The sequence below is a fragment of the Schistocerca americana genome, chromosome 4 (assembly GCF_021461395.2).
Source record: "Schistocerca americana isolate TAMUIC-IGC-003095 chromosome 4, iqSchAmer2.1, whole genome shotgun sequence".
Lineage (NCBI taxonomy): Eukaryota > Metazoa > Arthropoda > Insecta > Orthoptera > Acrididae > Schistocerca > Schistocerca americana.
Window position 1 is genome coordinate 816,981,185 of NC_060122.1, and position 17,564 is coordinate 816,998,748.

Sequence of the window (17,564 nt, forward strand, 5' to 3'; positions counted from 1 at the left end):
ATCCACATGAGTACTAAAAGAAACTCGTTAAACTTCGGTTACACGATAAATCAATCTAATCTAAAAGCTGTAAATTCAACTAAATACCTAGGTATTACAATTACAAACAACTTAAATTGGAAAGAACACATAGAAAATGTTGTGGGGAAGGCTAACCAAAGGCTGCGTTTTATTGGCAGGACACTTAGAAAATGTAACAGACCTACTAAGGAGACTGCCTACACTACACTTGTCCGTTCTCTTTTAGAATACTGCCGCGCGGTGTGGGATCCTTACCAGGTAGGACTGACAAGTACATCAAAAAAGTTCAAAGAAAGGCAGCACGTTTTGTATTATCACGAAATATGGGAGAGAGTGTCACAGAAATGATATAGGATTTGGGCTGGAAATCATTAAAAGAAAGGCATTTTTCGTTGCGATGGAATCTTCTCACGAAATTCCAATCACCAACTCTCTCTTCCGAATGCGAAAATATTTTGTTAACACGAACCTACATAGGGCAGAATGATCACCACGATACAATAAAGGAAATCAGAGCTTGTACGGAAAGATATAGGTGTTCATTCTTTCCAGGCACTATACGAGATTGGAATAATAGAGAATTGTGAAGGTGGTTCGATGAACCCTCTGCCAGCCACTTAAATGTGATTTTTATCTATGTAGATGCAGATGTAGATGGACTGTACACTATCCTGGATCACTTAGTTTTCATGGAAGTAAGTGTTTGTGTGCCGCCCGTAATGTTGACAAAACTGTGTGGCAAGTGGCGAGATTATTTTCCACTTTTAAGGTGAGCAATTAACTTTTGGTGATTGGAAGTCAAAGTAATAGACCATTTTACTTGGAACTTACCACAGAGGTCGCCTCTAAACTGCTAATAGTGCTGTTTCCGTTAGGGACATTATTATTGTTATCAGGAATATTATTAAGTTTGTGCATGTGACCTTTTACTGAATATATTAATCAGTTACAACTCAAAACTTTTATTTATAGTCATAATTATTGATCCCGCTGAGTAAATAGCAAGTCAGAACATTTTCCTTCAGTGAGTAGAAAGAGAGATATGGACATACAGAGTGTAAATTACGGTCAGTATGTTTTCCATCACTTTCTGGCTGACTGGAAAAATAATTTTTTAAGGCTGTTGTAAATGGCGACAATATTTTACTCACTGCCCCCGTGTGAAACATAGCACTGTCCTTCCTATTTTTCCATGTCATATACTGTGAAACTGAAGCTAGAGTATTTACATTTGAAGTAATAAGGCTCATATCAGACTGTGGAGTAGCCTATACTTTCTGCAGATCAAAACATGCACACGTAAACCTGTCTGAGATTGAAGTGACTTTGTTTTTTTCTTTCAGTTCCCTGGCAATAGCTTAATTAGCAATGTGAGAGGCGTATTTCTCTGCCGGCTTTGCTTTCTCCTCTCCAGAAGAAGTAGTGTAAAGCTCACATAGTTTACACTTAGCCTTTTTAGGTGAAAGAATGACAAATTATATTATTGGTTGAACATATCAATGTGTTGCCTTAATGTGGCAGGGTTCAAGGAGACATATTTACTTTCCTTGATCCATTCTTGGTACATACTGTGCATATTTTCAATACTCAATTCAGCATCAAGGTACTTTCAGCATGTTTCCTTGGTTGTGTAAAGTAACTCTACACACCGGAAGCTGTTATACACTCTCACAATGACTCCTGTATTTCAGGTTGTGTTGTATTTCCCCTTTTCGAATGCTTTCCTCTCATATCAGGCAACAAAATTCCATCTGCTCCCAGCTTTTTCATGGCAGTCCTCACCCATATATTTGTAATGGCATGCAGAAACATTTTCTGTCATACCTTAATGTTATTGCCATCAACTGTTAGAGAATACAGTCTTGAAATTTTTCTTCTTGAGTCAGTTACATTTCAGGTCTGCTTACCACTAACATTTTTCACATGTTGACAGATGAATTTTCACTGTCTGCTATGATCTCCCATCTGCCAAAACTGTTCAAAGATATCCTGTCTGTTTTCTTGTGTTAATTTGTTATGACATTTCAGTTAGCATGAGTTGGGATCGCATCCAGCTTACATTTCAGCATTTATGTACCAAACCTCTGTTGAGGGATTCCTTCACTCTATTTGTTATCCATGGGGATTGATTCCTATCATTTTATGGGTCTTCCTTTCATCACTTGAGTGTCATCGTGTTCTGACTGTGTCTGGTGAGGAGGGTGTTGCATTTCATTCTGCTGTGGAGGTGGGTGAAGAACCATTTAAGGGTTGCACATTACCTTGTAAGGAGTTTTCTCCAGCAATAAAGATGTCTATCTATCTATCTATCTATGTCCGAATCCCGCTCCAGCTACTGCTGGGTCTGGGAGCTGATGAGTCCTCTCCATTTGGCTCGGTCCTCCCACCACTTTTCTTCCTCCACTTGCTGCCAGGTCACACCTCTCCTTTCTACAGATATTCTCACTCCCATTTTCCACCATGTTCTTGAGTGCCCTCCAGGTCTTTTCCCATTCATCTTTAATTCATCCGTAATTTTGGGGAATCTCTGCCCATGCATCCTCTTAACGTGCCCATACCATCTTAATCTCTTTGTTTCAATTTCTTCTCTCATACTTTCTTGTTTAAGGTCCTTTCTAATCTCTACATTCCTTACTCTGTCCATTCTTGTTTTTCCCTTAAGTGCTCTGAGAAATTTCATTTCCCCTGCTTGCAGTCTGCTCCAGTCCCTTTCTGTCATTGTCCATGTTTCTCCACCATAGGTCACAATAGTGATGTAATAATTCCTATACATAAGGAGTATTGCTCTTTCTGAAACTTCCTTATTCCAAATCAAGTGTTTTATTGTTTGGTAGAAATTGCCTCCCTTCTGTAACCTCCTATTAATTTCGTTAGTTATTCTTCCATCCCTAGATATTTCACTCCCTAAATAAGTGAAACTTTCTACCACTTTGAGGGGTTCTCCATTCAAGGTAATATTTCCGTTGATCCCTTTCTCTCTTCCAAATACCATTGCTTCACTCTTATCTATATTTATTTTTAATCAATACCTTTTCATTATTTCCTTCCATGCATCAAGCTGTAACTGTACATCTACCTCTTTATCACACCATATTACCATATCATTTGCAAAAATCATCTTTTTGTCTTTTTCTTTTACTATATCTTTAACTGCCCTATTCATTCCCTCCATCACAACATTAAAAAGTGCAGGAGATAGAATACTTCCTTTCTTAAGTCCTTGTCTTATTTCGAAGTATTCAGAGTTCCCCAACGGTGCTCTAATTCTACAATTGTGTCCTCTGTACAATGTCTTTATAACATTAATGCATCCATCTTCTATATCTATCTTCTTCATTTCTTCCCAGAGTCTTTCCCTGTCAACCGAGTCATATGCCTTTTCTATGTCTATACAAACCATTATCACCCTTTTGTTATACTCCCAACTTTTTTCCATCACTTGACGGATAGAAAATATCAGATCGATCGTGCTTCTTCCTTTCCTAAACCCATGCTGTTCTTCACTCAGCTCCTTTTCTATCTTTTCACTTATTCAATTTAGTAAAACTCTTTAAAAAATCTTGGCTGTATGACTCATAAGGATTATTCCTCTGTAGTTTTTACAAAGTCTTTTATTGCCTTTCTTGGAGATGGGAACAGTGTCTCCTGTTCTCCAGTCGTCAGGTATTGTACCATTTCTCCACACGCTTGATAGTACTCTATACAGCCACTGCATTCCCACTGGACCTGCTGCTCTTATCATGTTCACTGATACTTCATCAGGTCCTGGGGCTTTGCCCCCATTCATCTTCTTCACAGCTATTTCCATTTCTTCCTGTGTAATTTATCCTAATTCTGCTTCCCAACTTATCTCAATTTGTCCATTATTTGTTTCCTCATGTACCTGCTCCTCAGTGTTTAACAGTTTCTTAAAATGTTCTCTCCAGAGATCTTTTATATTCCTTGTATCTTCCGTCACAGTACCATCCTCTGTTTCCATCTTTACTGGTACTTCAGAAGCCTTCCTTTTATTTTTAATCATTTTATGGAACATTTTCTTATTGCTCTTCACATCTTCAAGTTTATTTGTAAACTCTTACCATGCCTTTTTCTTTGGTGTTTCCACTATTTCTTTGCGCTTCTTCTTTTCCTCTGTATGTCTTCTAACTGCTTGGATTGTGGTATCATCCCATCAGCTTGACTATCTTACTTTTTCCTTTCCAGATGTTCTGCCACATACTTTTTGTGCTGCTTCGACTAAAGTGTCTTTGAATAAACTCCATTCTTTTTCTACATTGCAGAAAACTTCTTTTGGAAATTTTTGAGTGATTAATTCTCTATACTTCTCAGCATTTTCACTCTCTTTCAGTTTCCAATCCCATATCCTTATCACTTTCTCCTGTTTTCCATTTTCCACACACTGATTTATTTTTCATTGTCCCACCAGTAATCTATGGTCTCCATCTGCACTCACACTTGGAATTACCTTCAAATTTGTTACTTTCTCTCCCCATTCCCTATCTACTAGAATATAATCAATTACACTCCTGGTTTTTCCATCCCAACTGTATCTGGTGATAATATGACTTTCTCTCTTCATAAGCCAGCTATTTGCTATTTTCATTCCATTCCTCTGGCACAAATCCAGGAGTCTTTCCCCTTCTTCATTTCTGCCTCCATATCCAAAACATCCTAATACTTGCTCAAATCCCTCTGTCTTTGCATACCTGTGCATTAAAATCTCCCATCACTATATTAGCACTCTCTATATGGTTCTCTAACACATTTTCAAAGTCCATCTTCTCTTCTTCGCTACATCCCACTTGAGGTGCATAAATCTGGATTACTTTTAGTGTTTCTTTTTGGAATCTCAGGTTTAAGATTATGATCCTGTCTGATATATATCTCACATTTTCAATACAGCTTCGTACATTCTTATTCACCATCACTGCCACACCATTTCTTCCACACCTGTTATTCCCACTCCAGTACAGTTTTCCTCCTCCTCTCAAATTCTTCTCACCTTATAATATTGGCACCCTTAATATATTAACCCTCAATGGAAAAATGGAAGAAATTACAGATGTACTAACAGAGAGGAAGTTAGATATATTGGGATTAAGCAATAAAGACGTGTAATGTTAAAATTAAATCCTTAAATTATACTGTTTCCTGAAACACATGTGCTACAAAGCCTTTACCCTCATCTTTCCTATATTTACCTTTCAACTGTGTTCTCTTTTTCTTGTGATATGCTATCAGCTATTATGGAAAAAAAAAGTATAGCAATAGAGTCATCACTGTTACCCAAGCATAAGGAATGAATAATTTTTGTCCGCTTCCCACTGTCACCACTTCAGTTATACAAAAGCATAGCTTTTCTAAGAATAGGTGGAATGAACAAAACTATGAATTAGCATTATCTTGATACAATAATGTACATAAAATACATAAAAAATCTTGCCTTTTGATACTAAATCTGTGCCATTATTGAGATGATCATTTGGAAACCATGAAATACAGCCTCCAGCACCACTGGGAAATTATTCCCTTATATTTATGCTTCCCTACCTGTAGAAAGAAATTGGTGATTTCAAATAATAATTATTGCTGCGACAACGCAAATTATTATTTGTGGCACTAAATAGAACTATGCAGCCAAGAAATTATGAAAAATATTCTTAACCTGTATACAACACAATTATGTATCACTATTGACAGAATTCCAGTGCTCTTACCGGTTTTCAGTTCTCTATATGAAATTCTGTTCTTTATCATTGTTCATACAAGAAAAATTGAGTACTTACATCCATTAGCATTCATTCATTGGTTTGAGAACCATGCTCATTATTTTTAATGTCTGACTTTAGTACATGATTAGTCAACAGCTTAGTTACTGATACCAATTACAAAAGTAGTGAACTCAAAATCCATTCAAACAGCTGTTTATCAATTATTATTCATGTGAAATCACTGGTTACACTTGTACTGATGACTACGTCTACAATCAGCATTGATATTATTGGCTACAAGCAACCCTAGATGACAATGCTTCCTACTTAACAGCGAGGATGATGAACGTTGCTCACATGTAAACTATAAATATCCCCTGTACAAATGTCATAATTACAGTTATACTTTTAATTATGCTTCATTATCCCAGGAAAAGCATCATAACATAAATTGTGATTCTTTTCAGAGGTGCATGAGTTACTTAGAGGACTTACAATATTCTGAAGAGCGCTATTGCTATGTATGTTGCGGTGTTAAGAGATAAGATTTTCATACAGGAGAAAAATAGTGAAACAATAATTTTGGCAAACATTGTAACACAATGTTACCATTTTTGGACTTACAATGTTAATACTTGGAACTGTCAGAATATTATTAATTACATATTATGTCTCTTTATACTATAACTTACTTTGATAGTGTTGATCTTATACTCTCACTTAATAACTACTGCTATCATACGTAAAAGCAATGCCGTATGTCAGCTGATATTACTATGTACTTTGCGTTGATATTAATCCCTGGACCAAACAAAAATTCATAACACCTTTCTTAACATATTCCACCTGAGTTTGTTAAGCATTTGTGTAATGCTCTCATCATGACTGAATAAGTCCACGAGGCATACCACAGATATTCTATGAATTTTCTCGAATCATTCTGCTCAGTCTGCTTGGAAGTGTCTCAGATGATGAACAGTAATCAAGAATTGCCAAATGAAGGGTTTTCATGTAATATCCTTCACTGGGAAGTTATTATTCCTGGGTATTTATTTTATTTTTTTAAATTTTTTTTTTAATTACTAGATTTATATGGGCCAAGATAGACATGAAGCCCATGCCTACTACAGTAGTACAATTTTATATGCCAACTAGCTCTGCAGATGATGAGGAAATTGATGAAATGTATGATGAGATAAAAGAAATTATTTAGGCAGTGAAGGGAGACAAAAATTTAATAGTCATGGGTGACTGGAATTTGATAGTAGGAAAAGGGAGAGAAGGAAACATAGTAGGTGAATATGGACTGGGGCGAAGAAAAGAAAGAGGAAACCGTCTGGTAGAATTTTGCACAGAGCATAACTTGATCATAGCTAACACTTGGTTCAAGAATCATAAAAGAAGGATGTATACATGGGCGAATCCTGGAGATACTGGAAGGTATCAGATAGATTATATAATGGTAAGACAGAGATTTGAGAACCAGGTTTTAAATTGTAAGACATTTCCAGGGGCAGATGTGGACTCTGACCACAATCTATTGGTTATGAACAGTAGATTAAAACTGAAGAAACTGCAAAAAGGTGGGAATTTAAGGAGATGGGACCTGGATAAACTGACTAAACCAGAGGTTGTACAGGGTTCCAGGGAGAGAATAAGGGAACAACTGACAGGAATGGGGGAAAGAAATACAGTAGAAGAAGAATGGGTAGCTCTGAGGGATGAAGTAGTGAAGGCAGCAGAGGGTCAAGTAGGTAAAAAGACGAGGGCTCATAGAAATCCTTGGGTAACAGAATAAATATTGCATTTAATTGATGGAAGGAGAAAATATAAAAATGCAGTAAATGAAGCAGGCAAAAAGGAATACAAACGTCTCAAAAATGAGATCGACAGGAAGTGCAAAATGGCTAAGCAGGGATGGCTAGAGGACAAATGTAACAATGTAGAGGCTTATCTCACTGGGGGTAAGATAGATACTACCTACAGGAAAATTAAAGAGACCTTTGGAGGAAAGCGTACCACTTGTATGAATATCAAGAGCTCAGATGGAAACCCAGTTCTAAGCAAAGAAGGGAAAGCAGAAAGGTGGAAGGAGTATATAGAGGGTCTACACAAGGGCGATGTACTTGAGGACAATATTATGGAAATGGAAGAGGATGAAGATGAAGATGGGAGATGTGATACTGCATGAAGAGTTTGACAGAACACTGAAACACCTGAGTTGAAACAAGGCCCCAGGAGTAGACAACATTCCATTAGAACTACTGACAGCCTTGGGAGAGCCAGTCCTGACAAAACTCTACCATCTGGTGAGTAAGATGTATGAAACAGGGGAAATACCCTCCGACTTCAAGAAAAATATAATAATTCCAGTCCCAAAGAAAGCAGGTGTTGACACATGTGAAAATTACTGAACCAAACTGTCAGTTTAATAAGTCACAGCTGCAAAATACTAACACGAATTCTTTACAGACGAATGGAAAAACTGGTAGAAGCTGACCTTGGGGAAGATCAGTTTGAATTCCGTAGAAATGTTGGAACACGTGAGGCAATACTGCCCCTACGACTTATCTTAGAAGAAAGATTAAGGAAACGCAAACCTACATTTCTAGCATTTGTAGACTTGGAGAAAGCATTCGACAATGTTGACTAGAATACTCTCTTTCAAATTCTAAAGGTGGCAGGGGTAAAATACAGGGAGCGAAAAGCTATTTACAATTTGTACAGAAACCAGATGGCAGTTACAATAGTCGAGGGGCGCGAAAGGGAAGCAGTGGTTGGGAAGGGAGTGAGACAGGGTTGGACAGGGTTGTAGCCTCTCCCCGGTGTTATTCAATCTGTATATTGTGCAAGCAGTAAAGGAAACAAAAGAAAAATTCAGAGTAGATATTAAAATCCATGGAGAAGAAATAAAAACTTTGAGGTTCGCCGATGACATTGTAATTCTGTCAGAGACAGCAAAGAACTTGGAAGAGCAGTTGAACGGAATGGACAGGGTTTTGAAAGGAGGATATACGATGAACATCAACAAAAGCAAAATGAGGATAATGGAATGTAGTCGAATTAAGTCGAGTGATGCTGAGGGAATTAGATTAGGAAATGAGACACTTAAAGTAGTAAAGGAGTTTTGCTATTTGGGGAGCAAAATAACTGATGATGGTAGAAGTAGAGAGGATATAAAATGTAGACTGGCAAGGGCAAGGAAAGCGTTTCTGAAGAAGAGAAATTTGTTAGCATCGAGTATAGATTTAAGTGTCAGGAAGTCGTTTCTGAAAATGTTTGTATGGAAACATGGACGATAAATAGTTTGGACAAGAAGAGAATGGAAGCTTTCAAAATGTGGGGCTACAGAAGAATGCTGAAGGTTAGATGGGTAGATCACATAACTAATGAGGAGGTATTGAATAGAATTGGGGAGAAGAGGAGTTTGTGGCACAACTTGACTAGAGGAAGGGTTCAGTTGATAGGACATGTTCTGAGGCCTCAAGGGATCATCGATTTAATATTGGAGGGCAGCATGGAGGGTAAAAATCATAGAACGAGACCAAAAGATGAATACACTAAGCAGATTCAGAAGAATGTAGGTTGCAGTTGGTACAGGGAGATGAAGAAGCTTGCACAGGATAGAGTAGCATGGAGAGCTGCATCAAACCAGTCTCAGGACTGAAGACCACCACCGCCACCACCACAACAACAACAATAACAACAACAAACATGGGCATTCTACTTCAAATCACTTGATACAGTATGGGTACTTGACATTTCCAACTGACTGAAATAATGTGATCAATCGATATAGTCTTTTGTTTTTATGTTTGTAGTTCATAAATTTAAAATTCAGGGTCAGCTGCCAGTCATAGCACCATACATTAATTATCTTCAAATCTTCTAGTATTTCAAACAAGTTTTTTTTATGAATGTGACTCTCTTTATAAAACTACATCACACGGTAACAAACCTCAGTCAACTAAAAACAATACCTGCAAGGTTGTTTATCTATCATACACATAATTCCTTGAGGTAAGCCTGATAAATACTTTCATGTAGTATTCTTTCTCAAATATTAAGTTTTAGCCTAAGTTTACTGTTTTCCAGTGTTAGTTACTCATGAATAAAACTCATTTTGTTGTATTGCGAGTATGGAAAAGTTTGAGGTTACCATGTAAGTAAATGGCATCGGCATGTGATTCATAAAATCCAGTCCACTCTATGAATCTGGTATGTTTTATGAAAGTATGGGTACACACATGATTGAGAACTATTAAATGCAAACACTAATAACTTTCATTTGTTGTCAATATTGAACTTGCTGGTCTTATTTGATGATTAAACTGAGACTAATAGTGGGAGATGAATCTGGATTTGCCGCTCAAGAATATTTAAATAAAAAAAATGTTAGATTACTCTGTACTTATTGCAAAATGCTATAATCTATTCAGATTCACCCTATAGTGCACAATTACATTAAACACAAAATACGTAACAAAAATGTCACCTGTAGAATTGTAACATAGCTCCTGTGATTGCCATACCTCCAGGGACCTGGAAAGACATTCTGCCAAACACATTTTGTTTCTCACCAGTGTCCGGATGGAATGCACTGTCATACAGTTTCTTTGCATATATGATTTGCTCTTGATTTGTTCCTGGAGGTTCCTTACCAACTCTGGATAAAAATAAAATAATTGTATTAAATCATGCAATATATTTGACAGAAAGGCAGTACCACTAAAAAGCACAAACTAAGAATCTGAAATATCATTAGAGAACAGTTCCAACTGTGGGATACTCTTACCTGTAGAGTTCTATTAACTTCTTGGCATCATCTAATGCTGTATCAGAAGCAGTGCATGTTCTTGGATCTGTCACCCAAAAAAAGTGTTTCAGTCTCCCAAGGAAAGTTGATTGGTCCCAAAGAGGACCATCCACATCTATGCGTTCATGTAACATATCTGCAAGTAAAGCCTCCCTTTCTCAGTGTGCCATATTCATACGTAAGTTCAAATATTATAATTATAATATTATAATTATTATACTACAGTGAACTTTATTTTTAATAGTGAAGATAAGTAGCATTCTCAGTAGGAGTATCTCTACACCACAGACCTTTAATGTATATAAGCAATAACTAAAAAGTAATCACAGTGGATATGATATTGTGTTTGAGTGCATGTGTAAAATTTGTAGGCTTCATAAAAAATCACTTTTCAACAGTGTCTGAAGTGAAGTACGGCATTATTAACATACATGACAGCAGCAAGAATCTTATCTTATCATTTACTGTTTAATATCAAATCACTACACACTTCACAACAAGATAAGGAATCAATTATACTGGGGAAGTCCTAGGAAACTAAGAAATTGGGAGGGGGGAATTAATAGAAGGTTTATCTAACTATGATTACTGTACAATACACAGTCAGTTACTTATAAACAAAACATGGCATTTTACACATAAATACAGGATCAGATATCTGGGACATCAATTATTGTTACATCTTGAATGTGACTGTATAATTTTGACATCAGTAGTTGCAGTTGTAAGAAGTCTCCCCATACTCTGGTAGTGACTGGCGCCACACAAGAGAAATAAAGAAACTAATGTATTGTAATTGCCTTTAATTGTAGCACCATACACAATCATTAACCCGGCTCCAGGGAGGTAGAGTCCTCTTCCCTATTCCTCCACTGGGGTAATTCCCGTCTGGCACATCCACGTCATGGGGGCGGGCATCCTACACTTCAGTAGGCTGAAGTGATAGGATGGCTGAGTTCAGGCAGGGACCCAAACCCGTGGGGTATAACACGGACCCATGCCCGGGTTACGGGTTAAGGGGAGTCGTACTGTCCAAAATGACAAAATTTGACATTTTTACTTTTATGCAAATTATGAAAATATGGATTTTTTATGCTTAATTTGGTGTTGGTTTTATTGAAATATTCGATCATTTACTATTTTAAATAAATATTTGAAAATAATCATGCAATGACATTTCCGAGAATTTTGTTTTCCGTCACTCCACATATTGGCGTTTTTTCTCTGGAGCTATATAGTCTAGAAGACTGTAATTTCTTTTGTTTTGTAGAGAACTGTCCATTTCATAAGTTGCCTACACTGGTGGTACTTCGCAGTAAACTCTTCGAACTGTACATTTGTTTGTGCTTGACAACAACAGTTATCCACTAGCCGCGTTTTAGTTTCTGTGTTTCCTGTGATAGTTTTCGTCATGACTAAACCAAAAGGAGTGTTTAAAAAAATACGAAACAGAGGTAACAGATACTACAGATCAAATATAACAGCAGTAAAAAGAGTGGTTAGCGCTGAAGGGCGTGATAATTTGGTTGTAAATAGTGGCAGTCCTTCTACTCCTCTGAGTGCCCCCAAGAAAAAACTGCCGGGTAATGATGTAAAATACAACGCAGCTTCAGACAGTGAAACAAACTGCAATATTATTATCAATCTCCATATACTTACTTCAGCTTTGTGTGAAGCAGTGTGTTGTCGTATATGTGGAAGGGAAATTGAAATTTCTGAAAAGCTATCTCAATGCAATGGTCTGGTGAGCACTTTACAAATAATGTGTTTGATCTGTAAAAGCGAAAAGGCTTTCAAGACTTCAGAAGTAAGTGTAAAGAATGGACTTTTTGACACTAATCTGAGATACTTCTACGGACTTAGATGCATAGGAAAAGGCCATTATGCTGGTAAGGTTCTTTGTGGCTTGCTGAACCTGCCTAGTCCCCCTACAAAATCTATAAAATACAACTCCATAGTAAGAAGTAGTGTCAAGGCGTGTGCTATGGAGTCAATGACTACAGCAGCAGAGCAGGCTGTAGCAGAAAATGGTAGCTCTGACATAGCAATATCATTCGACGGATCCTGGTAAAAAAGAGGTTTCCAGTCAAAGAATTCATGTGCATCTAATATCAGCATCGACAATGGGAAAGTGTTGGATGTTGATGTGTTGACCATGTACTGCCAGTGTTGTAGGTAAGCAGGCAAGAGTACTGAAAAGCAAACTAAGCATGAAATGAATTGTCAGAGAAACTATGAAGGAACTAGTGGAGGGATGGAGGTTGCTTCTGCAGTGAAAATGTTCCAATGTTCCCAGCATGACCGTGCTGTTTGCTACATGAGTTTTCTTGGGGATGGAGACTCACGATCGTATAAGGCAGTGGTGGAGAGTAAACCCTATGGTGATTTGTCAATTACAAAACTAGAATGCATTAATCATGTGCAAAAGAGGATGGACACGAGACTACGTAGACTCAAACAGTAGTTGGGAAGTATAAGTTATCTGATGGTCTAAGTATAAGACGTCGACTGACTGATAAACAAATTGATCAGATTACACAATATTAGGGTAACAGAGATAATCTAGATGGTACGAAGAGAGCTGCTGGGGCAATTTATTTTCACAAGCTCTCTACAGATGTTGAACCAATACACAACCTGTGTTCCACTGAATGGTGTCAATACTTGAAGGCAAAAGAGGAGGGTAAAGTAGACACTTTATCGCACAAAATTACTATACCAAATGCTGTTATGCTTGCCATGAAACCTGTGTTTCAGGATCTTGCCCAACCAGAGCTGTTGAAGAAATGTCTCAAGGGCAAAACACAAAATGTGAATGGATCATTTAACAATGTCGTATGGTCAAGGACACCAAAAAATGTGTTTGTTGGGAGGTCAGTCATGGAACTTGGTGTTTTGGATGCTGTTCTTACTTTTAATTATGGCTATTCTGGAAGACTACAGGTTTTGGAATATCTTGGCATTCATAAAGGTTACAACACCACAAAAAGTGTGATGGACTTGGACCAACTGTGAATCATGAAGGCAGAGATTGCAACAAACAATATGTCAAAAGAAGTCAGATCCAAGAGAAGGAGTGCAGCACTGGGTAAGGAAGATGAAGGAGGAGATGAGGACTACCATCCAGGAGGATTCTAACATATTTTTTATGAATCAGTTGGCTGTATATTAAAATTTTTTCTTTAAATACAATTTTCTCAACATGACTTTTTTCAGTATAAAAGCTCTTATTTCTCAGAAACTTCTGAATCTATATCAATGAATTATTTACCACATAACATAGATAGTACAATGATGTTGTAGCTCTACTTTAGTAGTATTTACTGTAATAGCTAAAATTCAAGAAATTAAAATTGTGAAAATTTACACCAAAAAATTATATGTTTAGGGAAAAAATAATAACTTTTATTCCAATTGTTATTTTAAAGTGATTGTAGAGCAATACAGTCACAAAACATGGGAGAACCTGCGATAAAAACACCACATTTATATACTCAACAGTTCCTGAGAAAACGGGGTATTTATATACCCTGTTTAACATTGTCGAGACAGGGCGGTACAACTCCCCTTAAGACCTTAATGGTAGCGACGGTGGAGAAGAAAGATTTCAGAACAGCAAAGCTGGCAGATGGGGCAACCCTCCTTTCTGGGGATCAAATGAGAAGGGAACCACTGCCTTGTGGAGGAGGAGAAACTCCAAAGGCTAAGGGAGACAACCCCAATAGAAAATCCTTTCTTGCATTAGGCCTAACAAGCCAGTAGGAAAGTCTTATATACTGCTTTCAAAACACAGATGAGCTTTGGAATGAACCACTCGGGGTTTGACTGCACTGCTTCTTCAAGTACTGGTGCGAATGATGGGAGACCTGATGATATTCATCAGTAAAAGAAGATGAAACCAAATGGACTAAAAAATAACCTAAATATTGGCACCATTAATATATTAACCCTCAATGGAAAAATGGAAGAAATGACAGATGTACTAACAAAGATAAAGTTAAATACTTTGGGATTAAGCGAAATGAAGTGAAAGGAAAAAGGTGAGAAAAATTTGAGAGGAGGAGGCAAACTGTACTGGAGTGGGAATAACAGGTTTGGAAGAAATGGTGTGGCAGTGATCGTGAATAAGAATGTACGAAGCTGTATTGAAAGTGTGAGATATACATTAGACAGGATCATATTACATCTGAGATTCCACAAAGAAACACTAAAGTTATCCAGATTTATGCACCTCAAGTGGGATGTAGCAAAGAAGAGAAGTTGGACTTTGAAAATGAGTTAGAGAACCATATAGAGAGTGCTAATATAGTGATGGGAGATTTTAATGCACAGGTATGCAAAGACAGAGGGATTTGAGCAAGTATTGGGATGTTTTGGATATGGAGGCAGAGATGAAGAAGGGGAAAGACTCCTGGATTTGTGCCAGAGAAATGGAATGAAAATAGCAAATAGCTGGTTTATGAAGTGAGAAAGTCATGTTATCACCGGATACAATTGGTATGGAAGGACCAAGAGTGTATATGATTATATTCTAGTAGACAGGGAATGGGGAGAGAAAGTAACGAACGTGAAGATAATTCCAAGTGTGAGTGCAGATGGAGACCATAGATTACTGGTGGGACAATGAAAAATAAATCAGTGTGTGGAAAATGGAAAACAGGAGAAAGTGATAAGGATATGGGATTGGAAACTGAAAGAGAGTGAAAATGCTGAGAAGTATAGAGAATTAATCACTCAAAAATTTCCAAAAGAAGTTTTCTGCAATGTAGAAAAAGAATGGAGTTTATTCAAAGACACTTTAGTCGAAGCAGCACAAAAAGTATGTGGCAGAACATCTGGAAAGGAAAAAGTAAGATAGTCAAGCTGATGGGATGATACCACAATCCAAGCAGTTAGAAGACATACAGAGGAAAAGAAGAAGTGCAAAGAAATAGTGGAAACACCAAAGAAAAAGGCATGGTAAGAGTTTACAAATAAACTTGAAGATGTGAAGAGCAATAAGAAAATGTTCTATAAAATGATTAAAAATAAAAGGAAGGCTTCTGAAGTACCAGTAAAGATGGAAACAGAGGATGGTACTGTGATGGAAGATACAAGGAATATAAAAGATCTCTGGAGAGAACATTTTAAGAAACTGTTAAACACTGAGGAGCAGGTACATGAGGAAACAAATAATGGACAAATTGAGATAAGTTGGGAAGCAGAATTAGGATAAATTACACAGGAAGAAATGGAAATAGCTGTGAAGAAGATGAATGGGGGGAAAGCCCCATGATAAGAGCAGTGGGTCCAGTGGGAATGCAGTGGCTGTATAGAGTACTGTCAAGTGTGTGGAGAAATAGTACAATACTTGACAATTGGAGAAGAGGAAACATTGTTCCCATCTTCAAAAAAGACAATAAAGACTTTGCAAAAACTGCAGAGGAATAACCCTTATGAGTCATACGGCCAAGATTTTTTAAAGAATTTTACTGAATTGAATAAGTGAAAAGATAGAAAAGGAGCTGAGTGAAGAACAGCATGGGGTTAGGAAAGGAAGAAGCACGATCGACCTGATATTTTCTATCCGTCAACTGATGGAAAAAAGTTGGGAGTATAACAAAAGGGTAATAATGGTTTGTGTAGACATAGAAAAGGCTTATGACTCAGTTAACAGGGAAAGACTCTGGGAAGAAATGAAGAAGATAGGTATAGAAGATGGATACATTAATGTAATAAAGACAATGTACAGAGAGCACAATTGTAGAATTAGAACACCACTGGGGAACTCGGAATACTTTGAAATAAGATAAGGACTTAAGCAAGGAAGCATTCTATCTCCTGCACTTTTTAATGTTGTGATGGAGGGAATGAATAGGGCTGTTAAAGATATAGTAAAAGAAAAAGACAAAAAGATGATTTTTTCAGATGATATGGTACTATGGGGCGACAAAGAGGTAGATGTACAGAGACAACTTGATGTATGGAAGGAAATAATGAAAAGGTATGGATTAATAATAACTAAATATAAGACTGAAGTATTGGAATTTGGAAGAGAGAGAACCCCTCAAAGTGGTAGACAGTTTCACTTATTTAGAGAGTGAAATATCTAGTGATGGAAGAATAACAAACGAAATTAATAGGAGGTTACAGAAGAGAAGCAATTTCTACCAAACAATTAAACACCTGATTTGGAATTAGGAAGTTTCAGAAAAAGCAAAACTCCTTATTATAAGAGTTATTACTTCCCTATTGTCACATATGGCAGAGAAACGTGGACAATGACAGAAAGGGACTGGAGCAGACTTCAAGCACGGGAAATGAAATTTCTCAGAGCAGTTAAGGGGAAAACAAGAATACACAGAGTAAGGAATGTAGATATTAGAAAGGAACCAAACAAGAAAGTATGAGAGAAGAAATCGAAAAAAGTCATTAAGATGGTACAGGCATGTTAAGAGGATGCGTCGGCAGAGACTTCCAAAAATTATGGAAGAACTAAAGATGGATGGAAAAAGACCTAGAGGGCACCCAAGAATACGGTGGAAAACAGGAATGAGAATTTCTGTGGAAAGGAGAGGTGTGACCTGGCAGCAAGTGGAGGAAGAAAAGAGGTGGGAGGACCGAGCCAAATAGAGAGGACTCGTCAGCACCCAGACCCGGCAGTAGCTGGAGCGGGATCCGGATACAATGTATTATAATTGTTAGGATACAGATTAACAATAAATCACAATATGAACAGGTTTACACACCACACCAAAACACAACATGTGGGCAAAATGGAATAGGAAAATATTTGTTTTCAATTATCATGAGACACAAATGCCTGTAAAATGAATTCACTAGTAAATATGCATCCCCTAGACTGCAAAGAGTTAATCTACGGATGAACTTTAAATTTCTGTGAACAATTTTTAGAGGTATACCAATAATAATACACTTCCTCGATCATAATATAACTGAAATGTTAGTTGTGTTTGCCAAAATTCATACAATCTATATCTAAATATACAATGATGTTTCTGAAACCACAATAAGGA

At 37.2% G+C, this 17,564-nt stretch overlaps 1 protein-coding gene across 1 annotated transcript in view; it reads right to left on the reverse strand.

Moving 5' to 3' along the window:
• The window catches only part of LOC124612363 (sideroflexin-2), a 157,675-nt gene that overhangs the window by 111,396 nt on the left and 28,715 nt on the right, over positions 1–17,564 (reverse strand). Inside the window, exons 2-3 of the mRNA XM_047140520.1 lie at positions 10,528–10,684; positions 10,228–10,398 (exon numbers count right to left, since the gene is read on the reverse strand). Coding sequence (XP_046996476.1) covers positions 10,228–10,398; positions 10,528–10,682 — 326 coding nt within the window. The 5' untranslated portion in view covers positions 10,683–10,684. The remainder of the gene's footprint in view (positions 1–10,227; positions 10,399–10,527; positions 10,685–17,564) is intronic.